Source organism: Sorex araneus, chromosome X (assembly GCF_027595985.1).
Source record: "Sorex araneus isolate mSorAra2 chromosome X, mSorAra2.pri, whole genome shotgun sequence".
NCBI lineage: Eukaryota > Metazoa > Chordata > Mammalia > Eulipotyphla > Soricidae > Sorex > Sorex araneus.
The window spans coordinates 160,183,149-160,210,976 of NC_073313.1; the positions used below are offsets into that span (position 1 = coordinate 160,183,149).

At 62.5% G+C, this 27,828-nt stretch overlaps 1 protein-coding gene across 1 annotated transcript; it reads left to right on the top strand.

Moving 5' to 3' along the window:
* On the top strand, nucleotides 1–27,828 carry UCK2 (uridine-cytidine kinase 2). The gene is made up of 7 exons (XM_055122972.1): nucleotides 1–179; nucleotides 20,572–20,731; nucleotides 21,837–21,933; nucleotides 22,119–22,261; nucleotides 24,681–24,778; nucleotides 25,327–25,375; nucleotides 25,667–27,828. The coding sequence occupies exons 1-7, from the start codon at nucleotides 84–86 to the stop codon at nucleotides 25,804–25,806; spliced, it is 783 nt and encodes a 260-aa protein (XP_054978947.1). The 5' UTR covers nucleotides 1–83; the 3' UTR covers nucleotides 25,807–27,828.

Here is a 27,828-nt window from a genome sequence, read left to right on the forward strand (position 1 = left end):
CGCGCGCGCTCCGAGCGGCGGCCACGGCCACGGCCACGGCGGCGGGCGGGGGGCGCGGGCGGCGGACGCGGGGGGCGCGCGCCATGGCCGGGGACAGCGAGCAGCGCCTGCAGGACCAGCAGCAGCCGGGCGGCGAGCCCTTCCTCATCGGCGTCAGCGGGGGCACGGCTAGCGGCAAGGTGGGGCGCGGGGGGCGCGCGCGGGGCGGGAGGGGGCGCGCGCCGGGGCGGGAGGGGGCGAATGCGCATTGTCCGCCAGCTGCCCGGGGCGGCCCCGGGGATCGGGGGGTCACGCTTGGCCCGGCTTTCCGGGAGGGGGCGGGCAGCGGCCGGGGGGCGCCGGCCCGAGTCCCCCCCCGGCCGCGGAGAAAGTTGTGCGGCGGCCCCCAGCGCGGCGCGGGGCCCCGGGGAATCGGGGGGCTCCCTCGGGGGGCGCCGGGCCCCGCTCCCGCCGCCGCAGCCTGCGGTCTTTGTTCCCGGGCCCGGCCCGGCGGGACGAGGGCGCACGGCGGCCTGGCGAGCTCCCCGCGCCGGCCCTTGTGGGCGCAGGTGGGGGGGAGCCGGGGGGTGCTCTCCGCCGGCGCTTCCTTCCCGGCGCCCCCCCCAAGTGCTCGCGGGACGTGACACCCCCGTGGCCCCGGGCCCGGCGCCGCCGCTGATCGGCCCCCCGCGCCCTGCAGGGGGACCCCCGAGCGGGAGGCGCCCTGGGCCGCGCGCGCCACGAGGTCTGGGCCCGGGCATGTGGTGCGCGCGCGGGACTGCGAGCTCTGGCCCGTGCCCCCCCCCCCCCCGGGACGGAGCCAGGCCCCGGCCCCCCGCACGCACGCACGCACGCACGCACGCACGCACGCACGCACGGGGCGGCTGTCCGGTTTCCAAACTCCGGACGGCACGAGGTAGAGACTGGGGGCAGGGCCCGGCGTGCCAGCCTGGCCGTGGCCGGAAGTGCACCTGGCCTCGGGAATTCCTGCAGTTCCTCCTTGCAGGCACCCACGTCCCGGGGGTGGTGGTGGTCGGGAGGGAGGTCGGAGAGGCACCTTTTTATTTGGGGAGGGTGCAGGGGGCCTTCGCGCCTCGGTTGCACGCGGGCCCCGGGTTGGACTCGGACAAGCCTGGGAGGGGGTGGAGGAAGGAGCTCCGAGCTGACATGTGAGTGAGAAGGTGGGTGGTCGGGAGAATGGGGGGCACCGTCCCAGGTCCCAAGGCCTCTGAGAAGTCCCAGCCCTGGGGAACTTGTCTGTGGAATTGGGGACCCAGCCCGGCTGTGTATGTGTGTGTGTGTATTGGTGGGGGGTCGTCCGCCCACGTGTTCAAGGTGCTTTTCCGGTGTGTGGGGGGGAGGAAGGTGGGCACAGCAGCGATGCTCGGGGCTGCTTCCTGGCTTTGCGCTTGGGGAGTCAACCCTGGCGGTGCCCGGGCGCCATATGGGATGGCGCGATGGCCACCTTTTGGCCACGTGCAGGCAGGCGCCCGTGACACCCGTCCCTCTGCCCTGCTACTTGTTGGCCCCTTGAAGACACATCAGCTGCTTCCCTGAAAACTATGGATCTCGGGGGCCTGAACGTTGTCGCTGGTGCTGGGGAGGGGGTCCCCGGGTTTGGTGCTTGGCAGGTGACTGTCGTGTCATCAGACGTGACCTTTCGCCTTTTCTTACTCTTTACTTGTTTGTTTGTTTGTTTGTTTGGGAGTCACACCCGGCACCGGCTCACTCCGGGATCACTCCTGGCGGTGCCCGGGACCATATGGGACTCCGGATTGAACCCGGGTCGGCGGCACGCAAGGCCAGGGCCCTTCCGGCTGTGCTGTAGCTCCACCCCCTCCCCCCCTCCCAGCTCTCACCCGGCAGCAGGCGTGCCAGGGGGCAGTCTGGGATACCAAGGACCGAGCCCGGCTCTTGCATCCTGTCGCCTTTTGTCCCTGTCCCCGTCACGGTGGCCGGCCTCCCGGGTCCAGCAGCTCCCCTGTCACTCTGGGCATCACCTTGACCCTGATGCTGCTGCAGAGATGCCAGTGGTACCCTCTTGCGAGCAGGCAGAAGGGGGGTCCCGGCTAGGGCTGGTCTGTCTCTCCTTAGCCTGGGGGGGGAATAAGACCCCCTTGCCCAGTTTCTCGGGGTCCCAGCTCGCCCCACCCCGGGGTGGCTGCCCTCGGCACCCGAGCTTCCCGTCCCGGACTCAGTTGTTCTGACCCAGTGGGTTTGGGTTAGAATCTGAGTGTCTGACACTCGGTGAATCCGACCCCCCCCAAAGCTCGCCATGGGATTTGGCAGAATGGGTAACCAAGACCCCGCCGAGGGTACCCCAGGCTCAGAAAACGGGCGTGGGGAGAGCACCGCGTGGCCCTGGAACCGGTTTAACACCCGTCCCGTCCCGCTGCTGTGGGGCGGAGGGCAGCTGTGGGGGGCCCCCCCGGGGGGGGGCGCGGACTTGTTCCTGGCCTTGCCTGATGTTAGGGGCTGTCCCGCCACTGACCCCCAGTTTCCTGGACAGCACGCTGGGCAGATGTGGGGGTGCTGTGGCTGTCCTGCTGTCACCCCACACCCCTCTCCCTCCCTCCCTCTCCCTCTCCCTTCCTCCCTCTGTCCCTCTTCCTCTCCCTCCCCCTCTCCCTCTCTTTCCCTCCCTCCCTCTCTCTCCCTCTGTCTCCTTCTCTCTCCCTCTCTCTCCCCCTCTGTCCCTCTCTCCCTCCCTCTCTCTTTTCCCTTTCTCCCTCTTCCTGTCCCTCCCTCCCTCTCTCCCTCTCTCTCCTTTTTTCCCTTTCTTTCTCCCTCTCCCTCTCTTCCTCTTCCTCTCTCCCCTCTCTCTCCCTCTTCCCCTTTCTCTTTCTCCCTTTCCCTCCCTCTCCCTCCCTCTCTCTCTCTTCCTCTCTCTCCCTCCCTCCCTCTCTCCCCCTCTCTCCAGCCATGCCACCCAGTTTCCACCCAGCTCGCTCTTCACTTTTTTTTTTTTTTTTTGCTTTTTGGGTCACACCCGGCGATGCACAGGGGTTCCTCCTGGCTCTGCACTCAGGAATCACCCCTGGCGGTGCTCGGGAGGACCCTATGGGATGCTGGGAATCGAACCCGGGTCGGCCGCGTGCAAGGCCAACGCCCTCCTTGCTGTGCTATCGCTCCAGCCCTCGCTCTTTACTTTTTGGCTTTGGGGTCACCCCAGCAGTGCTCAGGGCTCACGGGACACGGTGCGGGGCGGGGGGGGGTCACGCCGGAACTTGCTGTGTGGGAGACCCTCCCCCTAGGCTTTTTCGACCCCCCAGACATGCCTGAACTCTGAGTCATGCCCAGTGTTCCCGATTCCGTCCCCGGCTTCAGGGGCTGCCTCGGCCCCTTCCTGGAACTGGAGCGGCCGCGTCTAGTGCTCCCCCTCATTGTCCTTGTCCCCACACCCGGGGTGCCATGGGGCCCCCTCGCCCGGGTCCGGCCCGGCTGGCTCTTGTGCCCCTGCTCCCATCCCTGGGTGTGGAGTTTCCGGGGCAGCTGGCACCAGGGGGCTTCTCTGCAGGAGCCTGGGCCACTTGGCCCCCAGGATGGTGGGGTTCGAAGTGGGGCCCCCCCGTCCCCGGGTTCAACCAGGTTCAGCCTACATGCGTTGCCTTTCAGCCCTGGCACCATCTCTTGGCCCCCCGAAGCTGAGCTGGTAGGGTACGAACCCCCCAAAGGACACCCACCCCATTCCACCCCCCACGTGTACGGAGACCACCGTCCAACCAAAGTGGGGGTCAGGTCGGACCCGTGTCCTGAGGGCGCTGCTCAAGGACACGGAGTGTCCCCGCCCATCCCCCCGTCACCGGCGGGGTCAGGGCGTGGGGACGTGTTCCCCTTCTCTCCGTCTCACTGTCATCTCTGCAGACCCGCTGCCCGTGGCCAGGGTTTGCCGAGTCACTGTCCTCTCGTGGGGTCCCGCGTGGCCAGGGCTGTGGGCTGGAGCCACCCCTGAGCGTGGCAGTTGGTGGCGGGAAGTGGAGGACCCCCCCACCATGGAAGGGGGTGATCATCGGGTCGGGTCGTGTCACTGGGCGGGGGCACCCAGGGCAGTGCTCAGGGACCCAACTGCGGTCACCATGTCCCAGGCGGGTGACCCCTGCCCTGCCCATGGGGTCAGCTCCCAAGACCACATGCTGGGCTTTCAAGGGCTGATGGACCCCCAGGTCTGCCGCAGGTTGGGGTGGGGGTGGGGGTGGGGGTGTTTCTGCTTCAGCCCGGCTGGGCTGGCAGAGACCCTGGAACTGTGTAGAAGAAACTTCCTTTTCCTCTTTCTTTCTCTTTCTTTCTTTCTTTCTTTCTTTCTTTCTTTCTTTCTTTCTTTCTTTCTTTCTTTCTTTCTTTCTTTCTTTCTTTCTTTCTTTCTTTCTTTCTGTGTAGAAGAAACTTCTCTTTCTTTCTTTCTTTTTTTTTTTTTCTTGCTTTTTGGGTCACACAGGGGTTACTCCTGGCTCTACACTCAGGAATTACCCCTGGCCGTGCTCAGGGGACCATATGGAATGCTGGGATTCGAACCTGGGTCGGCCGTGTGCAAAGCAAACGCCCTACCCGCTGTGCTATCGCTCCAGCCTTTCTTTCTTTCTCTCTCTCTTTCTTTCTTTCTTTCTTTCTTTCTTTCTTTCTTTCTTTCTTTCTTTCTTTCTTTCTTTCTTTCTTTCTTTCTTTCTTTCTTTCTTCCTTTCTGTGTAGAAGAAACTTCTTTTTCTTTCTTTCATTCTTCCTTCCTTTTTTTTTTTTTTTGGGTCCCACCTGGCGGTACTCAGGGATCACTCGTGACAGTGCTGGGGGACCCTATGGGATGCCAGGGATCGAACCCAGGTCGGCCGCATGCAAGGCAAATGCCCTCCCCACTGTACTATGGCTCCGGCTTCGCTGCCACCCCACGTATTTTTGTTTTGTTTTGGTGCCATACTCGGCGCTGCTCAGGGCTGACTCCTGGCTCTGCACTCAGGACTCACTCCTGGCGGTGCTTGGGGGGCCCTAAGGGATGCCGGGTATCGAACTCGGGTCAGCCGTGTGCAAGGCAAACGCCCTATCCGTTCTGTTGTCATTCTGGCCCCAAGACTTCTCTGGCCTTGGACTCACCCACCAAGTGCCCACCTTGAACCCCCGCCTTCTGTGTCCAGCCCCCCCAAGCCTGCTCTCCCCTCCCCGACTCCCCAGGGACCCACATCCTCAGAGACACGTGTGTGTGTGTGTGTGTGAGTGTGTGTGTGTGTGTGTGTGTGAGAGAGAGAGAGGGTGTTGGGGCCACACCTGCCGTGCTCGGGGCTGACTCCTGGCAGGCTCCAGGCACCGTCTGCGATGCTCGGGCTCAGCCCGGGTTGGTCAGAAGCCAGGCAGCCGCCCGCCCTGCGTTCCCACGCCTCTGCCCCCCCCCCCCCCCCACGCATCCTCAGTTGTGAGTTTGAGCCCCGTTGCCTGGCACCCGTTGGCCGCCTCTCACCTGCCACCCCCCTTCCCTGCTGGGGCCCTGGGTCCTCCCGGCGATTGGCCGGGTCCTCCCGAGACGCTCAGGGCTTTGGAAGCAGGAATCTGGGGGTCGGGGGGCTGGCGGTTACATGTCCCCAGTCCCTGGGGGCTGGGGGGGTTCAGCCACAACATCACCCTCATCTTTGTGTGTTTTGTTCTGGCTCCAGAGCCTGAGTCACCCCCTAGTCCCCCATCTCCCGCCCGGAGTCCCCAGCAGCCAGAATGGCTTTTTGTTCCTGTTTGGTGGAACCAGGAATCGAACCCGGGGCTTCCCACTCGCCAGGCCCATGCTGTGTCCCCGGGCCCCCGGGGAAGGCGGGAGAGGGAGTTGGTTGAGGGTCGCGGGTCTGGCTGTCCGGGCAGTGGCACCTCCTTTGCTTCTCTGTCCCCTGCGCATCCCTCAGCTCTTGTATCCGTCAGCAAACAGCGCCCCGAGGCTCACGATCTGCCCCGCCCCGGCCCAGAGGGAACACGCGTGCCCCCCTGGGAGACCCCCGCCGGGCCCTGTCTCCCGAGCCTCACTTGGGGCCGTGTGAAGCGTCGTTGCTGGTGTATTTATGAGCTGCTCCCTTCCCAAGGCGCCCAGCAGTAGCGGGTGCCTCCTGCACCCTGGGTGCCCGGGGTGCTGCCCCACCGCCCCCCCCGCCTCCCCGCCCCCCACTTCCCCATGGCCTTGGAGCACAGGGAGGTGAGGGGAGCCGGCCCAGGCCCAGAGGCTCGGCAGGATTCCAGGCTCCTCAGCTGCCCTGGGACTCGGGTGCTGGGGAGGGCGAGAAGGAATCCTCCCCTCCCCCCCAAGCCCTGCCCCCTCCCCCCCACACGCACGAGAGTGCGCGCGCGCACACACACACACACACACACAGAGTTTGCTGGTCTCTGTCATGAAACATCTTTAAAAGTCTTTTTATGGGGCTGGAGTGATAGCACAGTGGGGAGGGCGTTTGCCTTGCACTCGGCCGACCCCGGTTCGATTCCCAGCATCCCATAGGGTCCCCCGAGCACCGCCAGGAGTGATTCCTGAGTGCAGAGCCAGGAGTAACCCCTGAGCATCGCCGGGTGTGACCCAAAAAGCCCCCCACCAAAAAAATAAAAACTTTTTTTTTTTTTTTTGCTTTTTGGGTCACACCCGGTGATGCACAGGGGTGACTCCTGGCGGTGCTCGGGGGACCCTATGGGGTGCTGGGAATCGAACCGGGGTCGGCCGCGTGCAAGGCAAACGCCCTCCCCTCTCTGCTACTGCTCCAGCCCTATGATGATGATGATGATGATGATGATGATGATGATGATGATGATGATGATGTTGCTTTTTGGGTCACACCCAGCTATGCTCAGGGCTGACTCTTGACTCTGCACTCAGGGATCACTCCTGGCGGTGCTTGGGGGACCCTATGGGATGCTGGGGGGAGCGAACGCCCTCCTGGCTGGACTGTTACTGCTCTGGCAGTTTTGGTTCTTCCCCGTTACCGGGACACATGGGCACACACAGGCTTTGCTCTGTGACTCCTTGGGGAGCCTGGGGTCCCCAGAGGGGGTAGCTCTTTTCTGTGGATTGTGTGTGTTTCGGGGGGTGCCCCAGGCCCCTCCCGGGCTCACTTAGGGGCGTAGTAGGCCTGGGTTGGGGTGTGGTGGGCCTCCTGCCCCATTCCAGCCTTTTTCTTTTTTCTCCCGTTTGTCTTTTGGGGAGGGCTGGAGCGATAGCACAGCGGTAGGGCATTCGCTTTTCACGCGGCCGACCCGTGTTCGATTCTCGGAGAGCCCGGCAAGCTACGGAGAGTATCGCGCCCGCACGGCAGAGCCTGGCAAGCCACCCGTGGTGTATTGGATATGCCAAAAACAGTAACAAATAAGTCTCACAGTGAGAGACATTACTGGTGCCTGCTCGAACAAATCGATGAGCAACAGGGTGACAGTGACAGTTTTTAGGGGCTCACTCCTGGCAGTGCTTGGGAGACCCTGTGGGATGCTGGGGATCGAACCCGGGCCAGCCGCATGCAAGGCTAAAGCCCTCCCTGCTGTGCTATCACTCCGGCCCCTCTGCTGATTTTCTGAGCCCACCCTGGTGTGTGAGAATCGGGGCGGGAGGGGGGGTTGGAGCGATAGCACAGCGGGTAGGGCGTTTGCCTTGCACACGGCCAACCTGGGTTCGATTCCCAGCATCCCATAGGGTCCCCTGAGCACGGCCAGGGTAATTCCTGAGTGCAGAGCCAGGAGGAAACCCTGTGCATCACCAGGTGTGACCCAAAAAGCAAAAAAATAAAAAAATGAGAATGGGGGGGAGCCCGGGGTTGGGAAAGGTATTTGGGGAGCGGGGGTCTGGCAAGCCTCTTGGTGTGTCCGCCCCTTTGTCCAGCACTGCTGCTGGGCTCCCGGGAGGCCCTTTGGGCGTGGTTTCTCTGGCTTCTGATTCCCAGGCCTCTATGAGAGGCCGTTGCCCGCTGCGGGTCAACCCGCTGCGGGTCAACCCGGTGTGGGTTCCGCCCGCCCAGGCCGATCGCCTTAGCTCCCGTGATCAGGGGAGATCGGGCGGCTCAGGGTGGTGTCCAGGTCTCGGCCCCTGTGGATCCTGGCAAGGCCTCATCCAGGCCCAGACACCCACCCACAGCCACCGCCTGCCTGCCCCGCCCCAAGGTCCGAGCTTGGCAAGGCAGGACCTGACCAGTCTGGTTCTGTTTGCCGGACTCGCTGCTCACCGGCCCTCAGTCCCGATGGCTTCAAGGGCTGAGGCGCAGGGGAAGGGGAGAGGGGTGGGGAGGGGAGGAGAGGAGGAGAGGAGAGGAGGCACCCCCTCCCACCCCCCCCCCGTGTGTGGGTGCAGAGCGCCTTGATCCCTCCACGTGCGCCCACCCCGGAATGGGGACCTCTGGAGGGGCCGTTCCTGCAGCTGGGTGGGGGGTCTCCCTGGGAAGCCTTTTTGGGGCTGGGGGGGGACACTGAGACGTTGCTGGGATTCTCAACACCTGCATTCTCAGGGGAGCCCGGGGCCGCCCCCACCGCCCGCTGGGGTTCCTGGCACCAGCTGTTGAGCAGATGAGCCTGGCCAGGAGATATGGGGCGGGGCTGTGGGCGGGGCCGTGGGCGGGGCGGGGCTGAGTAAGGCGGGCCTGAGTAAGACAGGCTGCTGAGGGGATTGCGGGGCTGGGTGGGGACGCCCCACCCAAGGGATGTCTGTCTGTCTGTCTGCCTGTCAGCGCTGGAGAAGGATGAGTCTCTTGGGAGCGGCAGGGTGGGGCCGGACCCGCCGTGGTGGTGGAGGGGGGACCCCAAGGTGCCTCTGCAGGCTCTGAGCCTTCATCCCTGCTTGCAGTTCCTGCACCAGTCCCAGCGGGCTGACCACAAGGGCGCTCTCCTCCCCAGATGCAGTTCCCCGCAGCCCCCCCCGCCCGGGGGAGCCCAGAACTCCCGGTTGCTGGGCCACAGGCCTCCCTCTGTGCCCCCCTGGGCCCCTCTCCCCCGGGAGCGTCTGCTCTCCGGGGCTACTGGGGACGAGGGGGGGTTCCTGGGCGGCCTTGGGGATGCTGCCAGCCTGCCTCTCGCTGGTCTTTCCTCTGCTGATAGCCCTGGGGACTCTGCCCCAGGGGATCCCCTCCCCGCAGTCAGTTCCTGAGGGCTGCTGGCTCAGCTTCTCCCCGGCTTATCTCTCCATCAGCCCCGCCCCTCCCCGGAACTGCTGGCAGGGGTGAAGGCGGCCCCCCCCACCTGGGATGAACCCACCCCCTGACCCCGAGCACTGCTGCTGGTGGGTCCTTGGAGGAGCACCCCTCCCGGGACCACTCAGTCCCGCCCTTTCCCTGGAAGCCCTCAGTGAGTGCCTGTTCTGAGCCTGGGCGGGGGAGGGGGTGGGGGGGTGCAGGGGGGAGTCGTCTTCCTGCTCCTGCTCCCCGGCCCTGTTCCGGGCTCCCTGGAGGGCTGGAACCCGCCTGGCCCGTGTACCCCGCGGCTCTGAGTTCCATCCCGCTGGCAGAGGAAGCCCCCGGCCCACCCATCCATTTGGGGGGCGGCGTCCCCGTGGGGGGCTGGTGTGGGGGACTCCCGGGCAGTGAATTCTGAGCCCCCCTTCCCTTTGTTTTTGTTTTGTTGGGGGAGGGGCACACCTGGCGATGCTCAGGGGTCCCTCCTGGCTCTGCACTCAGGAACTTCCCCTGCTGGTGCTCAGGGAACCTTAGGGGATGCCGGGGATTGAACCCAGGTCGGCTCCGTGCAAGGCCAGCCCCTTCCCACTTCCCTCTGTTGCCTCCCTGCCTAGGGCTTCTTGCCCTGGTGGCAGTGCTCCTGGTGCAGTGCTCCCTCCCCTGTTTGTGGCCGGGGTGGGGAGTCCAGGGCGCTTGGCTTGCACACAGCTAGTTACGGAGTTTGGGCCCCGTAACCCCGACAGTCCCCCAGCATGCCTGGGGTGACCCCCGAGCCACTCGCCCCCAACTCTTGTTTTCAGCCGTTAACTGATGCACAGACAAGACATGGGGGATGGATCCCCAAAGGCTGAGGGGCGTCACTGAGAACAGGGACCAGGAAGAGGAGACTCGGGGAGCAAAGGACTTGGGTGCCAGTTTGAGTCTCCCCAGAGGCCCAGGCTCGCTCTGAGTCCCGGGGGTCAGCTGTGGACCAGGAAGCCGGATCCTTTGATCTGGAAGAACTTGTGGTGTATGTGTGCGTGCGTGTGTGTGTGTGCGTGTGTGTGTGTGTGTGTGCGCATGTGTGTGGGTGTGCGTGTGTGCCTGTGTGGGTGTGCATGTGTGTGCGTGTGTGTGAACTGGCTCCTTGCACCCATGCTTGCAGGGCAAACCCAGAGTCTGGAAGCTTCTTCCTGCTGTTGCCTGGAGTGCAGGCGGGTGTGGTGCCAGTCTGGGGGTACTGACCAGAGGTCCTTGCCCTGGGCTGGTGTCCGGTTCGGGCGACAGCCGGGAGGAGTATTGCATACTATAAACGAGGATGTTTCCACGGTGGCGAAATCAGCCTCACCTGAGGAAAATAAATCATCGTTTGAATCATTCCTTGGCTTCCACTTGTGTGTCATCAAGGACACGCGCCTGGCTGCCCGGCCCTGGACACGGCCTTCTCTGGGACCTGCCGTGTGAAAAAGTGTCCCCCTCACCCCCCCCTACTGTGGGTGGCTGCCTGCCAGCTTGGCAAGAGAAGGGGACACGCAGGCTTGGCCAGTCGGGGCCCAGGTGACTCACAGGAGTCCCCTTTCAGGAAGTCATTCCCCTGGTGTCCGTGAGTCTGGCCCCTGCAGGGCCCGGTTCAGCCGGTGGCGTGCATACCTTGCACATGGCTGACCCAGATTTGATCCCTGGCATCCCAGGTGGTATCCCAAGCCGCCCCACCGGGAGTGAGCCCTGAGCACAGAGCCGGGAGTCAGCCCTGAGCACAGGGCCAGGAGTCAGCCCAGAGCACAGAGCCGGGAGTCAGCCCTGAGCACAGAGCCAGAAGTGAGCCCTGAGCACGGAGCCAGAAGTCAGCCCTGAGCACAAAGCTGGGAGTCAGCCCCAACATTGCAGGGAATCAGTCCCGAGCACAAAGCCAGGAGTGAGCCCTGAGCACAGAGCCAGGAGTCAGTCCCGAGCACTACCAGGAATTAGCCCCGAGCACTGCCAGGTGTGGTCCCAACACAAACACGGATGTAGCAGCCCAGGTGCCTTCTCCGGAGCAGAACAGCCTCTGGCAGTCTGTCTGTACAGGCCTTTGCTTTTCTAACCCCAGAGATGGAACCTCGCCCTGGGGGTTCAGTGCACAGAGAGCTGGAGTCTGAGCAGTCACGCTGCCAGAGCCGGGTGTGGCCGGCCGCCCGGACCCCCCTCACTTCTGTTGGGAGTTGCGGGGTCCCAGTACTGCCAGCACGGTTCTTGGTCCGTGGGGCGCCCCATCATTTTTGTATCATTCTCTGTTCCCAGCTGCAGAGCACTCAGCCCGTTTCCTTCTCTCTCCCCTGGCCCCTGTGATCTTCCCTCTCCTGGATCTGGCCGTCCTTGTGGATGTGACAGACAGACGCCACCTGGTGGTTCTCACGTGCTCTTTTTTTTCCCCATCTATCCGCCCTGTGGAGTCTCCTGCCCTGTCTGTACGCATCAGAGGCGACTCTGCCCACTTTTATTAATTAATTAATTAATTTATTTATTTATTTATTTATTTATTTGGCTCTTTGGGTCCCACCCGGCGATGCTCAGGGCTGACTCCCGGCTCTGCACTCAGGAATCACTCCAGGCAGGGCTCGGGGGACCCTATAGGATGCCGGGGATTGAACCCGGGTCGGCTGCGTGCAGGGCAGACGCCCTCCTCTCTGTGCTATCGCTCTGACCGGAGTCTGCCCACTTTTATTTATTTTTATTTATTTATTTTTGCTTTTTTTTCTGGGTCACACCCGGCGATGCACAGGGGTTACTCCTGGTTCTGCACTCAGGAATTACTCCTGGCGGTGCTCAGGGGACCCTATGGGATGCTGAGATTCGAACCCGGGTCGGCCGCGTGCAAGGCAAACGCCGTACCCGCTGTGCTATCGCTCCAGCCCGAGTCTGTCCACTTTTAAATTGGGTTTTTGTGTGGCTGGGAAGTGGGGCATTCCTGGAGGCCTGAAAACTAAGCCCCTCTGTGCAAAAACAAGACTTAGGAGTATTCTTCGAGTTCCTTCATGGCTTGAGGGTCACCCCTCGTGATCTTCCCCAGGCTGTGTCCTCGGGGGGACCATGTGGTGCCTGGGACTAAACCTGACCTCTGGGTGCTGGAGCGGTAGCACAGCGGGGAGGGCGTTGGCCTTGCACGAGGCTGACCCAGGTTCGATTCCCAGCATCCCATAGCGTCCCCCGAGCACCGCCAGGAGAGATTCCTGAGCGCAGAACCAGGAGGTCCCCTTGAGCATCGCCGGGTGTGGCCCCACAAACCACAAAATAAAATAAAACAAAGCCCATCTCTGGCGAGCTGCCCCTGCGTCCGGGCCGGCCGGCCTCCCGGCTGCCGGCTCCTCCTGTGCCCCTGAGATTCCCGGCTCCGTCCCACTATAGGTTCCTCCTCCATGGAGTCACTGTGGGCGGGGCTGGAGCGATAGCACAGTGGGGAGGGCATTTGCCTTGCACGCGGCAGACCCGGGTTCGATTCCCAGCATCCCATAGGGTCCCCTGAGCACCGCCAGGAGTGATTCCTGTGCATCGCCGGGTGTGACCTAAAAAGAAAAAAAAAAAAAAAAAAGGAGTCGCTGAGGGGTGCAGGGCGTGACTCAAGCTCACAGCCAAGCCTTGCGCTGCTCTGGCTCCTGGCAGCGTCTGAGGTTCCGACTTGCTCTGGAGTTAGTTGCGTGGGGTAATCAGGTAGAGTGGACAGACAGGGCTGCCCGGGGCGCCCAGCAAAACTGGCTGAGGGGTCACTGAATCATGCCCACTGCTGGTGTCCCGCCCCGCTTCTCTGCCATGCCCTGGAGGAAGATTCCGGCCGCTTGGAACAAAACGGCCAATCGACTCCAGCAACGGCCAAGAAAGTTTTTTGGGGGGCAAGTAGCGAGGGGAACCCCAGCACGTGCCCTGGGATTCCAGAAGCTTCTTAGAGGTCTGCAGAAGGGGCCGAGTAGAGTGTGGACCTCCGTTTCCCGCCTGGAGTTGCATGCTTTTTGGGTTTTCCTTTGTGAGGAAATGTTACGGGAGATAGCCCGAGGCTTACTCGGGTTCCATCCTGGCACCCGGGCTGAGCTAGGAGTACTAAGTCCTGAGCACCACCGGGTGTGGCAGGGAGGGGGAAGCAAAGAAAAGAAAAATTTCACTTAAAGGGGCTGGAGCAATAGCACAGCGGGGAGGGCGTTTGCCTTGCACGCGGCCGACCCAGGTTCGATTCCCAGCATCCCATAGGGTCCCCCGAGCACCGCCAGGAGTGATTCCTGAATGCAGAGCCAGGAGGAAGCCCTGAGCATCGCCGGGTGGGATCCAAAAAGCCAAAAAAAAAAAAAAGAAAAAGAAAAATTTTACTTAAAGGGGAGAGGGGAAAGGAAAGAACATGGGGGTCCAGAGCGATAGCACAGTGGGGAGGGCCTTGGCCTGGCATGCGGCCGACCCGGGTTCTATTCCCAGCATCCCATAGCGTCTCCTGAGCACTGCCAGGAGTGATTCCTGAGTGCAGAGCCAGGAGTAACCCCTGTGCATCGCTGGGTGTGATCCAAAATAAAAAAGCAAAAAAACCAAAAAAACAAAAAGCAAGAGAAAGAAAAGAGCACGGGTTGGCATTTGGGTTGCTGCTGTGTGCCACTGGCCCCGCGTGTGGGACCAGGGTCTGGGCGGGCGGCCCCCAGCATTCGGGGAAGGACACGCCACAGATGTCTCTCAGCTCTGCAGACACAGGAAGGGGCCCGGAGATCCCATTTCCCTTCCAGCAGCTTCCAGATGGTGCCCCCCCCCCACCCCGCCGCCCCTCTTTTGATCTGGTGTGTGTGTGGGGGGGGTCTTGGCGGTTGAAAGCGAAGTGAGGAGAAGGGGGGAGGGGGAGTCGGTTGGCTGTTGCTCGAGGTTTCGAGGCTGTTGAGGAAAGGGAGGTCGGGCCAGGCCCAGCACTGCCCTCACCTGCAGGAGACCCCCCGGGTTGGATCCCCAGCACCTGCAGGGAAACCGGACCTAAGGGGAGGAAGGTAGGAGACTGAGAGGAGGAGTCTGGTTCTGGGGTTAGAGGTCAGCGAGGGGAGGCCGCAGCTCTTGGGCAGAAAGACTTTTTTTTTTCTTTTTTTTGCTTTTTGGGTCACACCCAGCGATGCTCAAGGGTTACTCCTGGCTTTGCACTCAGGAATTGCTCCTGACAGTGCTTGGGGGACCATATGGAATGCCGGGGATCGAACCCGGGTCGGCTGCACGCAAGGCAAATGCCCTACCCGCTGTGCTACCGCTCCGGCCCCAGAAAGACATTTTTTCTTCTATTTTTTTCTTTTTGGGTCCCACCCGGTGTTGTTCAGGGCTGACTCCTGGCTCTGCACTCAGGAATCACTCCTGGCGGTGCTCGGGGGACCCTATGGGATGCCGGGGATCGAACCTGGGTCTGCTGCGTGCAAGGCAGACGGCATCCCAAGCCCCCGGGCTATTCCTTGGGCAGAAAGACGACTCTTCACGTCTGGAGAGACCAGAGTCGTCGTCCGTCCGAGCTTGTCTTGGTTCCATTTGGGGGTCTGTGCTTGTGGGGGCCACGCGGGGTCCACAGGTGGCAGACTCGGCCCCCTTGTGGCTGGGTGGGACTCGCCTGGCACCTCTGCTTCCACCTGCCCGGAAACTGGGCTTGGCAGAGGTGGCACCAGGAGACCCTGTGGTTTAAGGGGCCCGAGGAGTCACTTCCTGGTCCCAGGAGACCGAGGTGTGGGGGCAGGGGGGAACAGGGCGTTGACGTTGGTTTGGCGTCTCGGTGGGGGGCTTCGGGGGACAGCAGGCACTTAGGTCCCTCCCAAGGGTTACTGGAGCGATGGGGCTGGAGCAACAGCCCAGCGGGGAGGGCATCTGCCTTGCACACGGCTGACCCGGGTTCGATCCCCGGCATCCCATAGGCCCCCCCCCCCCCGCCCCGCCAGGAGTCAGCCCTGAGCATCCTGGGGTGGGACTCCAAATTTAAAAAACAAAAAAGTTTTTTTGGGAGGGCATGAAGATAAATAGCCGAGGGGAACCCCAGAATTTCTACTGGGGGTTTCGCTCCCTGACCCTAGGCAGGGGAGCTGGGGGACGGAGCGGGACCCCGAAACCTGGGTGTGTCGAGACATTGCCGGGGCGAGGTGGTGCCTGGCTGCTCGGGCGGGGATGTGACTCAACCACTTTCTATAATGGGAAAAGTGGCATCCTAGCGACCCCCTGCTCCCGGCACCCCCTCCCCCAAGGAGCGCCCTCTCGGGTGAGCCCATCGAGATGCCCAGCCTGTCCGCTGCCCTGTGTCCCCCTGTACCAGCCCTGGAGGGGGTGTGCTCTCCGCTCTGCCTCCTCGCTTTGACACATTGGGGGGGTCAAGAGGCAGCGCATGGCCCCCTCCTGACTCACTGGGGGCTGCCTTTCCTGAACATAGCAGGTTTTTTTTTTTTCTTTTTGGGTCACACTCAGCGATGCACAGGCGTTACTCCTGGCTCTGCACTCAGGAATTACCCCTGGTGGTGCTCAAGGGACCATATGGGATGCTGGGAATTGAACCCGGGTCGGCCCTGTGCAAGGCAAACGCCCTCCCCGCTGTGCTATTGCTCCAGCCCCAGATTTTTTTTTTTTTAATGTAAAAATTTCTTTCGGAGCTGGAGCAATAGTACAGTGGTAGGACGCTTGCCTGGCACACGGCCGACCCGGGTTCCATCCCCGGCATCCCATAGGGTCCCCCCGAGCACCGCCAGGAGTGATTCCTGAGCACAGAGGCTGGGTGGGACCCAAAGAGCCAAAACAAAAAAAAAAACCCACCGCCTTTCTCCTCCTTTTTCCTTTCCGGGAGTGGCCGTGGTCCCCTTAGCTGCTGCGGGCTGCGGCAGTGGTGACATCAGGTGTGTGCACATGTGGAGGGGGCGGGCCCGCTGGCTGTGGCTATTTCCTCGAGGGACTGAGCCAGGAGGCCTGAATCTCGGCAAGCGGGTATTGGCTTCTTCCTGGAACAGGGCACCAACCCCCAGCCCTGCAGTGCCAGCGGGGAGCACGTGGAAGGTGTCGGCTGTGTGTCCCAGTGGGCGGCTTCTAGGAAGTCAGTGACGTGTGTCCAGGAAGGGGGGGGCGGAGGGCTGTTTCGTGGAGTCCCCTCGAAACCCTAGTTTCTGAGGCTTCTGCTTTTTTTTGGGGGGGGAGGGGTCATACCTGGTGGTGCTCAGGGGTTACTCATGGCTCTGTGCTCAGGAATCACTCCCGGAAGTGCTGGGGGACCCTGTGGGATGCCAGGGATCGAACCCGGGTCTCTAAAAATAATCAAAAAGGGTTTCTTTCTTTCTTTCTTTCTTTTTTTTTTTTTTTTGCTTTTTGGGTCACACCTGGCGATGCACAGGGGTTCCTCCTAGCTCTGCACTCAGGAATTACTCCTGCTCAGGGGACCATATGGGATGCTGGGGATTGAACCCGGCTCGGCCGCGTGCAAGGCAAACGCCCTCCCCACTGTGCTATCGCTCAAAAAGGATTTCTTTAGAAGAAAGTGTGTGTGAAGATGGTTGTCTCGTCCTGAGCCATTGAGATCTCCCTTGTAAGAGAGATCACTTACATGTTATTGCAGGGTGAGCCTTGTGTGCTAATATATGTACATATGTATGTGTGTGTATACATATATATATGCATATATATAATTTGCTTCGGGGAATCACACCTGGTGGTGCTCATGGCTTCCTCCTGGCTCTGCACTCAGGAATCACTCCTGGCGGTGCTCGGGAGACAATATGGGATGCCGGGGATCGAACCTGGGCAGGCTGCATGCAAGGCAAACGCCCTCCCCACTGACCTATAGCACCAGTCCTGTTCTGGGTTTTTTTTGGGGGGGCTACACCCGGCGATGCTCAGGGGTTCCTCCTGGCTCTGTGCTCAGGAATCACTCCTGGCGGTGCTTGGGGGATCCTATGGGATGCTGGGAATCGAACCTGGGTCAGCGCGTACCAGGCAAACACCTTCCCTGCTGTGCTGTTGCTTTGGCCCCACTAATATTGTTTCCATTGAGGCTGGTTGCTGTCTACCTTACATCCTACCCAGTGGGACAGGGACATGTCTTTGAGATCGGTCTTGTCCACCTGGAGTGTGACAGGTGTTTCTATAGAAACCCAGGTGGGCTCTGACGGGGCCTCCTTGGAGCCTGGGATTCCCTGCCCTCCCCCCCCATATGCCATTGGTGTTTTTTTTTTTTTCTTTTTGGGTCACACCCGGCGATGCACAGGGGTTACTCCTGGCTCTGCATTCAGGAATTACTCCTGGCAGTGCTCAGGGGCCATATGGGATGCCAAGGATCGAACTTTGTCTGCAGTGTGCAGGGCAAACACCCTACCCGCTGTGCTGTCGCTCTGCCACCCCTCCCCCCCATTGGACTCACCGGAACAGTGGACGTCTTGAAGGATGGGCCTGACTCTGGTGGTGATTATTAACCAAACCAGGATGTTTGGTGACGTGCTGGCTCCCCGGGCCGCGGGTGGGGACGGCCACATGGGCCGATTCCCTGAAGCCTGTCCCCTGGAAGGAACAGAGGCCCACACGTGCACATACGTGCATGTCCATGTGTACAGAGGACTGGAAGGCAGTGCCATGTTCACCCCTTTTTCTTTTCTTTTTTTGTTGGTTTTTGGGTCACACCCGGTGATCCACAGGGATTACTCCTGGCTCATGCACCTTAGGAATTACTTCTGGCGGTGCTCGGGGGACCCTATGGGATGCTGGGAATCGAACCCGGGTCGTCTGCGTGCAAGGCAAACGCCCTACCTGCTGTCCTATCACTCCATTCCCCCATGCCCCGTTTTTTTCTTTTTTTCAAAGTTTATTTTATAAAGTAGTTCACAATACTTAGGGGCTGGAGTGGTAGCACTTGGGTAGGGCATTTTGCCTTGAATGCAGCTGACTCGGGTTCGGATTCCCAGCATCCCATAGGGGCCCCTGAGCACCACCAGGAGTAATTCCTGAGTGCAGAGCCAGGAGTAACCCCTGTGCATTGCCGGGTGTGACCCAAAAAGAAAATAAATAAATAAAAATTAAAAAAGTAGTTCACAAGACTTGATTTTATATATGTATATGTAATTATATAATTTGCTTTTTGGGTCACACCCGGCGATGCATAGGGGTTCCTCCTGGCGGTGCTCAGGGGACTCTATGGGATGCTGGGAATCAAACCTGGGTCGGCTGCGTGCAAGGCAAACACCCTACCTGCTATGCTATTGCTCCAGCCCCGGCTTTTCCTTTTTTAAAGTTTTATTTTTTGCAGGGCACACCCCAAAGTCCAGGGGGCTCGGTGCTGGATGGAACTCTTAGCTGTCTCTTGGCCCAGCTGGTGACAGACGTTCTTTTGGGGGTTAAGGTCACTCCTGGTGGGGTCGGGGGACACTGGGGATCGAACCCTGGTCAGCTAGCTGTGTGCACGGCGAGCGCCCTGCCCTGCCCGCTGTTCATTCACTCCAGCGTGATTGACAGCTACGCTTGTCCCCGGAGACCTGGGGCCCCCGTCTGGGTGCGGAGCCCGTTTCCTTCCCCCTCTGCCAGCTGTGGGGGCCCCTCGGAGAGGGCGGGCCCTGCCGCCAGCTTCCTCTGCCTTTGGGGAAGTGATTGGCAGGTCGCGGCCACCTGTGACAGCGCAGTGGGCTGGGGACACCTGCTCCCCAGGCCCGCACACTCCGGGTCCCCGTTTCCATCTGAGAACCAGTGACCACAGTCCACTCCGGTGGGGTCAGCGCAGCGCCCTGGGGTCCGAGACCGTGTCCTTCGAGGCATTTGGGTCTGGGGCATAAATAAGAACCGAGATGTGGGGGCGGGGTGGGAACTCACCCCTACGAGCGTCCCCAAGTGGAACTGAGACTCCAGGCTCGTCCTTTGGCCCCAGGACGGATTTGGGGAGGGGCGGAAAGGGGACAGGGTTCTGGCCTTTGGTCATCTTTGGCTTCTGGTCCTGGGTTCCAGACTGCCGTCCACGCAGACCTAGTGCTGGGGGCAAGGAGGGGGGAGGGCTTCATCTCTCCCCCCAACCCCGTTGCTGGCTGGCCAGGTTGCACCCCGGGCTGCCTAGTTTGGGGCGCTCCTCTTGATCCTGAACCCAGGCAGCCGGTGACAGGAGCGGCGGGGGGCAGTGTGCATGGCCACGAGCCCGAGCCCCCTGCACATGGCTGTTGTCCCGGCAGTGCCTGGGAAGGTGCCGGCTGTGGGGGTCCCAGCGGCTTTCGCCGGGCGCAGCTGGCCGGCCCAGGGGGTCCTGCGGGTCTTGTCTTCAAAGGCTCCTCCCGGGCCCCTCAGGACGTTCTCGCAGCTGGGCGCTTTTGAACCTAGACCGAGTTGGGGTTTCACATCCTTTGAACAGGTGTGTGTGTGTGTGTGTGTGTGTGTGTGTGTGTGTGTGTGTGTGTGTGTGTGTGTGTGTGTGAACAGGTGTGTGTGTGTGTGTGTGTGTGTGTGCTGACAGACAACCGAGTTGGGGTTTCACATCTTTTGAACAGGTGTGTGTGTGTGTGTGTGTGTGTGTGTGTGTGTTTTCTGACAGACGGCCCCGCACCTGCCTCTGCTTATGGCATTCTAGGAAGGTGACATAAACGGGGCTTTCCAGATGCCGGGGGAACCGAGCAGTCACATGCCCGCCTGTGGAGCTGCTCAAGCTCCGGAGAGGGTCATATTAGTGCATGTGACACAATGTGGCCCCTGGTCCTGCTGGGCTCTCAGCTTCTCAGGGATAGAGAAATTCAGCAACTTTGGGGGGGGGGTGCACCCCTGGCACTCCTGAAGGATTTTTTTTCTTTTTGGGTCACACCCGGTGATGCTCAGGGGTTCCTCCTGGCTCTGCACTCAGGAATTACTCCTGGCGGTGCTCAGGGGACTCTATGGGATGCTGGGGATCGAACTCCTGTCGTGCAAGGCAAATGCCCTCCCTGCTGTGCTATCGCTCCAGCCCCTGGGGTTCTTCCTTTTTCCGAAGAGCCTGGACCAAGCTGGGCAGGATTTCTTTCTTTTCTTTTCTTTTTTCTGTTTTTTTTTTTTTTGGGGGTCCCACCTGGCAGTGCTCAGGGGTTCCTCCCGGCTCTGCACTCAGGAATCACTTCTGGCAGTGCTCGGGGGAACCTCTGGGATGTCGAGGATGGAACCTGGGTCAACCGTGTGCAACGCAAAACGCCCTCCCCGCTGTCCCATCGCGCGGGCCCTGGCCGGAACTTCTGCTGGCTGTTGCGTTGCTGTTTATCTGATGGACTCGGGGCCTCTCTCGGCCGTGAGATAAGACTGGGAAGCAGGAGTGTGGCGAAGCTGATTGTAGAAGGGACCGTGGCTTGTGTGGGCCACGGAAACACATAGAAACAGCCTTCCCCGGAGGCAGAGTTGGTGGGGACCCCCTACTTCCTGGACTTGGCCCCGCCGTTTGCACTTTCCAGCTTTGTGGGACTGTTGCGTGGAGCCCGTGGCTAGTCTGCCTGGGGGAATGGTAGCGGTGCGGTCCCGTTGGAGGCAGCACTGAACCCCCTCTAGTTGCAGGTGCCCTGACACCCCTCTTTCCCCCTCTCCCCCGCAGTCTTCCGTGTGCGCCAGGATCGTGCAGCTCCTGGGCCAGAACGAGGTGGACTACCGGCAGAAGCAGGTGGTCATCCTGAGCCAGGACAGCTTCTACCGCGTCCTCACCTCCGAGCAGAAAGCCAAGGCCCTGAAGGGCCAGTTCAACTTCGATCACCCGGGTGAGTGCGCGAGTGTGTGCGTGCGTGTGTGTCCGTCCGTCCTGGGAGGGGGGCTGTTGCCTGTGCCCACGTATCTGAGGGTCTCCCACCCACGAGCAAGCGCTTCCTGGGAAGAGCAGGGCGCTGCTTGTATTATTTTGCAACATTGCCGGCAGAGCCGGGGCTGGGGTTGCAGAGGCGCTTATTATCTATCTCCCACCGCCTCGTATCTGTCTCCCACCTCCTCTTCCACTTCCCCCCAACACAGGTACCAGGGGGCCTGGCTTCTCACTGACAGGTACTGGGTCAGGCCACGCCCTCCTGCATTAGGGGGCGTGGCTTCTCACTAACAACACTGGGTGAGGCCACGCCCTTGAGCACCAGGGTAGTGGCTTCTCACTGACAGGTACTGGGTGAGGCCATGCCTTCCTGCGTCAGGGGGCGTGGCTTCTCACTGACAGCCGCTGGGTGAGGCCACGCCCTTCAGTACCAGGGGCGTGCTTCTCACTGACAGGTACTGGGTGAGGCCACACCCTCCTGCATCAGGGGGCGTGGCTTCTCACTGACAGCCGCTGGGTGAGGCCACGCCCTTCAGTACCAGGGGCGTGCTTCTCACTGACAGGTACTGGGTGAGGCCACACCCTCCTGCATCAGGGGGCGTGGCTTCTCACTGACAGCCACTGGGTGAGGCCACGCCCTTCAGGGGGCGTGGCTTCTGCGCCTACCGCTCCCAGGCGCCATCGTGCATTTCCTAGGTCGTTGTTGGACCCTGTGCTTTTTCCAGGCAGGCTGCTATTTACCCTGTGCAGTGTCCAGGAATCACACCTGAGGTGCTCACGGGCCTATGTGATCCTGGGGTCGAATTAGACTTGCAGGCAAACCCAGCCCCCTCCCCCACTCTTCCCAGAGTCCCTCCTCCTCGGGTTTTGGGGGAAATCGGGATTAGGGCAGGCTGGGGTGTGCAGGGAGAAGAGCAGAAGCCCCCACCCGCCCGCCCACCCCTTGAAGCTTTGCCTGCCGGGCTGGAAATTGGACCTGCCACAGGGGCTGGGCTGGGGGCATAGGGAGGTAAGCGCAGGGCAGCTGGGTCCGAGCCCCCCTCGCCAGCCCGCCTGCTTCCCTGCAGATGCCTTTGACAATGAACTCATCTTCAAGACGCTCAGAGAGATCACGGAGGGCAAGACCGTGCAGATCCCCGTGTACGACTTTGTCACGCATTCCCGGTGAGTGTGTGGTGGGGGCGGGGGTCCCATCGCCTGCCCCGCGCGGCCCCAGGGAGGCAAGTAAGCGCAGCAGGAGAAGCAATGGCCGCTCGTGGGGCTCCCTGCTGGCCAGGTGCATCCATCCGGGTGGCCAGGCGGGCGGTGGGGCCATGCGGCCGGCCTGACGGGTCTCATTGCTCCTGCAGGAAGGAGGAGACGGTGACCGTGTACCCCGCCGACGTGGTGCTCTTCGAGGGCATCCTGGCCTTCTACTCGCAGGAGGTGCGAGATCTGTTCCAGATGAAGCTCTTCGTGGACACTGACGCTGATACACGGCTGTCCCGAAGAGGTACTAATGCCCTGCCCCCTGGGAAGCCACGCCCTCCCACGGCTACACCACGCCCCTCCTGTAGGGCGCCACGCCCCTGTTCCATCCCACAGCTATGCCACGCCCCTCCTGTAGGGAGCCACGCCCCCGCTCCACCCCACAGGGAGCCATGCCCTCTCGCAGGAGCCAGGGCCCTCCCAGGGGATGCCCCGCCTCTGCCCCGCCCCTCCGTAAAGGTACCCCCATCTCCCCATCCCCACCCCCACCAGTTATCCTGGGTCTGAAAGCCGGGTCCCCTGGGGACAAGTGGCCTAGGCCCAGCTGCGTCATTCCAGCCCAGGACGTCATTCTGGCTTGGGACGTCCCGTCTGCCTCCTAGACACGGGTGACATTTGACAAGGGATTAGTCACAGATTAGGAAGCTGGGAGATTCGAGAAGGAGGGGGCAGGGGAGGCGCGCTCTCTCCCCCTCACCCCCACCCCTCCTCCCTCGTCCACCGGGGACTTTCCAGCCCAGCTGCTGTCAGGCTGTGGGTCGTCAGAGCTGGCACCTGGCCTGCCCCCCTGCCCCCCCACGCCTCACCCCACCAGAGAGGCTCTCAGGAGACACGTGGGTTCTAACCACTGTGCACCCCGACCAACCTCCAACAGAAGTTCTGAATGAGGGATCCATCTCGGAGCCTCTGGCTTCCAGCCTTTCACTCTCTGAGACTGAAGGGCAGAGATGCCCACCCCGCCCTGGCCCTGAATGAACCACAAGCCCGGGAGCTGCCCCCTAAGGGAGGCCGGTGGGCTTAGGGGTGCTAGGAGGCCCACGACAGGCGGTAAGCCCCCTCCTGTGACCGACTTTCCCGGGTGTGCCCAAGATGCCCCCACATACTGTTCCCCTCGGTGCAGGCAGGTCTGAGCTGCATTGGTGGGGGGGACTGGGTGTGTCTCAGTTTGTCTTGGTTCTTCTCGGAGGTTTGGAGTCTGGGCTCAGGGCCGGGCCGGGCAGTGCCGAGGAGGGACCCCAGGGTTCCTGCGTGCTCCTGGCCTGGCCTTCTCCATGTCCTGACTTGGGTGGGACAGAGAAGCAGGGAGGGACCCTTGGTGCACCCCCAGGCAAGTCAACCTTAACCCAAAACCCCTTTTTCCTTCTTTTTTTGGATCCCACCCGGCGATGCTCAGGGCTGACTCCTGGCTCTGCACTCAGGAGTCACTCCTGGCGGTGCTGGGGGATCGAACCCAGGTCGGCCGCGTGCAAAGCCAACCAACCCCCTCTCAGCGGGCTAGTGGGCCCCTCTGTCCTCCACACCCTGCTTCTTCCCTTGGTCTGGGTAGGACAAGCAGGGCGGCTCCCTGCCCTGACTCACCAGAAGGGCCCCTCCCGGCCAGCACGTGTACAGCAGGCGGGGGTTGGCGTGTCCTTGGCTCCTGGGGGCGCCCTGTGTGAGGTGGTCACTCGGGGCCTCCAGACGCGCGTTGGGCCTTGGCTTATGTTTGTTCCCGAGCCTCACTTCCCAGTCCCAGGTCCAGGAGGGCAATGGGACCCTGTCTCCCCCAGGGCCTGTACCCGTCGGGCACGCCCACTCGAACACACATGCGCACATGCCGTGCCTGTCGTGGTGCCGGGTGAGAGAATGAGGCTGACGACTTTCCCCGAGTGTCTGTCTCCTGGGAATCTCCCTCTGCTCTCATGGCTGCATTTGGGGAAACTGAGGCTTCGGGGGAGGCCATGGTGCTGCAGAGCTAAGGCCCCCCCTTCTCTCACATCATAGGACCTTACTGTGCTTTAAAAAAAGGGGCTTGAGGGGGCCAGGCTGATAGGACAGCGGGGAGGCACAGGCCTTGGACACAGCTGACCCGGGTTCGATCCCCGTCATCCCATGGGGTCCCCTGGGCACCGCCAGGAGTGATTCCTGAGTGCAGAGCCAGGAGTCAGCCCTGAGCATCCCCAGATGTGGGTCCAATCCCCACCCCCCGTACCCCCCCCCCATAAAAAGTGCTCCGAAGTTCTGAACTGTGGTTCCCTGGAGGAAGGGGACGGAGGCTGTGGCTGGTTGGCCTGCACGAAGGCCGGTGGGGGTCACGGCATCCCTGAGGGGACCGTTCCTGGTGCCCCCGTATGGCTCTGGAACCGCTCCAGAACTGCTCTGACGGCCTCTGGACGGTTCTGGGCGGGGCCTAGTGGAAACTGGGTGGATGCTGGGCGGGGTCTGGGAGGATTGGGTGGGGCCTGGTGGAAGCTGAGCAGGAGTGGGTGGGGCCTTGTGGATATTGAGCAGAGCCTAGTGGATGCTGGGCGGGGCCTGGTGGAGGCTGAGCAGGAGTGGGTGGGGCCTAGTGGAAACTGGTTGGATGCTGGGCGGGGCCTGGGAGGAGTGGGTGGGGCCTAGTGGAGACTGGGCGGGGCCTGGCGGGAGTCGGTCCTGATGCACGTGTCCCCCATCCCCTGCAGTTCTAAGGGACATCAGCGAGCGAGGGCGGGACCTGGAGCAGATCCTCTCTCAGTACATCACCTTTGTCAAGCCCGCCTTCGAGGAGTTCTGTCTGCCCGTGAGTGTGCCCGCCGTGCTGGCACAGGGGTGGGCTTGGGGTGGTGGTCTCTGGGCCCAGGTTTCCCTCACTGAGGCACAGCTTCCAGCCGAGTCCCCCAGGGTCTCTCCAGCCCCTCCTGCCACAGCCCCTCCAGCCGCCGGGCCCCGGTCAGGGGTTCCAGGGACGAGGGCTGCTGTGCCTGATGGGTTTCTGACCCCTGTGCACCCAGGGACCCCCCAGCCCTTGGTGATGTGAACCTGGGCTGTTTCTGGCACCCCCCCACCCCCCCCCCCTTGCATTTCTCTGCCATGGGGGGCGTTGGAGAGGCCTGGATTTATGGGCCAGAGAGATAGTACAGTGGGTAAAGACACTTGCCTGGTATGCGGTCGACCCGGGTTTAATCCCCAGCATCCCATGCCTTCCCCCCCCCCGGAGCATCCCTGAGCACCCCCGATCCCTGAGCACGGAGCCAGGAGTCAGCCCCAAGCATTGCCGGGTGCCACCCGAAACCTAAAAGCTTCCGCACCCCTCCCTGAGTGCCCTGCCCGCCTCTCTTCCCCCTGCAGACGAAGAAATACGCCGACGTGATCATTCCCAGAGGTGCCGATAACCTCGGTGAGGACACCCAAGGGTGCTTCGTGGGGGGCTTTCCTGGGGGCCCAGGACCGTCTCCCTGGGGCTGGGAGCTGCGGTTGGCTGCTCTGGGGTCGGTCCCCAGAGCGAGGGTGCGTCTGGCACGTTTCAGAGCTTTGGGCCCTTCTGTTGGGGAAGGCCCTCCCTCCCCTCTCTGCCTCCGTTTGGGGATGGGGTCCTCAGCCAATGCTGGGGGGTCCATGCCACTGGGGGGGGGGTGAGGGGGGCCTGGCTTGGCAGCCATGGCCTGACGCTACCCCTGTCTGCCCGCAGTGGCCATCAACCTGATCGTGCAACACATCCAGGACATTCTCAACGGGGGCGTCTGCAAACGACAGAGCAACGGCTGTCTCAACGGCTACACCCCTGCTCGCAAGAGACAGGCGTCCGAGTCCAGCAGCCGGCCGCACTGACCCGCCCGCCGCTCCCCTGTACATACGCCTCCCAGCCCGGACACCCCGTCCTGTTCCCTCCCCCGCCCCCCCCCCACCACCACCCCTGCCCTGCGCCCTCCCTTCTGGAAACGGCCAAACTAAACAGAACTTGCCCCCTCGCCTGCGCTTAAACCAGAAACTGTGCCAACCGCTCCCGGCGGTGCCCGAGCCCGCCTCGGCCCGCCCGCCGCGTCAGAAATACACGGAGCCAGAGGATCTATTTTTGTGTCCACGTACGAGTACTGTAAAGCTCTCCGCCCGAGACCCCGGCAGGCCGGCTAGACGCTGGCGAGTGTCTGCGGGGAGGGGTGGGGTGTGGCGCGGGTGTGTCCCCTCTCCACCCCCCGGGAGATGCGGCGTGCAGGGCACAGCGCTGGAGCCTTGGCCGTCCACACGCCCCCGCCCCCCCCCCACCCCCACCGCCACCCCCTCCCCTCCCCGGCCGCCACTTTCGGGGACCCCAGCTTTGGCTGCACTGATGCTGAGCAAAGCCCTTTTCTCTGTTTTGTTCTGCTCTTTGGGGTTTTGTGGGTTTTTGGTTTTTTTTTCTTTGGTTTTGGTGTTTTTTTTTTTTTTTTTTAAATTCCGCTTCTTTTGAGTTGAAATTGGGCAGGACCTCAACTCAAAAGCCAATCTCAGGAAGGGGTCTAGTGTAGGGGAGGGCGGGCAGGGCAGGCTGCCCTGCGGCCCTGGCGCGCCCCCTCCCCCCCCCATACACACTCCTGCCAGCTGGGCGGGCGGGGGCCCCTGGGTGTCCTTGGGGACTGGTGAATGGCCACAAGCCCCGCCCCCGCCCGCCCACCCACTCTGCAGAGTGCTAGCAGTCTGGAGGGGGCGCGGTGCCCGTAGCCTGCTGGCGGGGCAGAGTCCCCGCCCCCGCAGGCACCCGCAGCCTCCAGGCGTGCTCCCTGGGGGGGGGGGTGCGCATTCCGGGGACCCCTGCAGGAAGCTGGGGTACAGGGCCAACATGAGGGGCTGCTCCCTGCCCGCCCGCCCGGCCCGGCCCCCCGTGGCATCGTCCCCGTCGCTCTTCCTCCCTTCCTGGTAGACTCATCTGCACCCCAGGTTTCTTGTTCTGTCCCCCAAAGTCCACACCAGGTGTACCCCCCCACCCCCCCACCTGCCCCCCTGCAGCGGCCGCGGCCTGCGGGAGCGAGGCCAGCCCCCCGGGGGTCCCAGGCCGGCCGGGTGACGCTCATCTGTACTTGAAGCTCCCAGGTGCCAAACCGTTTAGTGCCTTGGCTGTGCGGCCCAGAGCGGGGGCTTCTCCTCGGCCCTGACCCCCCAGGGCACCCCCCACCCCCCACCCCTCCTGGGTGTGCGGGACCAGGATGGACCAGCGCGGGGCAGCTGGGGCGAGTCAGGGGTGGGGGTGGAGGTCAGGGGTCGAGTCCTCAGACCAGAGCCCGTGGCTGGTCCTGCGTCCCCCCGGGTCCCCCACTGTCCCCCCGGGGAGACTCTCTAGAGGCTCTTGGCTTCTGGCCGCTAACGGTGCTCGCTTTGCCCTCCGTGCCCCGGCGCCAAGTGCCAGCCGTGTGCTCCTGGAACCGGCCAGGAGGGCTTCCTGGGAGGCGCCCCCTCGCCCCCCCTCCCTCTGCATGAGCAGTGTGAGACCACCTCCCACCCTTTTCCTGGGGCTCCACAGCCCTGTGCAGGGGGGCGGGGACACCCCCGGAGCCGGGAGCAGGAGGGCAGTGCACCACGGGCACAGGTGCTACGGGTGTCACGTGTCACAAGGCTGGGACACGCGTGGGGTGGGGGCTCTGAGACCCCTCCCCCTCTGAGCCTGGTCTCCGGGGCCGTGACGGCAGCTCCGAGGCGCCCTGCCCGGTCCCCGTGGGCGGGGAGACGGAGCGAGCCCCCCTCAATGTTTTCGTTTCTGTTCAGACGCTTGCTCTGCGCTGGCCCCCCGCCCGCCTGCCCACTCCCCCCGCCCCACTGTCGCGCGTTCCGGAAATGACCGTCCTGTGTACTGTAAATAAAGGCTGGACAGAAAACCAG

Bases quoted from the DNA above. Each gene is read 5' to 3' on its own strand.
- UCK2 (XM_055122972.1), top strand. From the start codon at position 84: ATGGCCGGGGACAGCGAGCAGCGCCTGCAGGACCAGCAGCAGCCGGGC. The intron at 180-20,571 runs GTGGGGCGCGGG...TCTCCCCCGCAG, and splicing joins GGGGCACGGCTAGCGGCAAG to TCTTCCGTGTGCGCCAGGAT. The intron at 24,779-25,326 runs GTGAGTGTGCCC...TTCCCCCTGCAG, and splicing joins TCGAGGAGTTCTGTCTGCCC to ACGAAGAAATACGCCGACGT.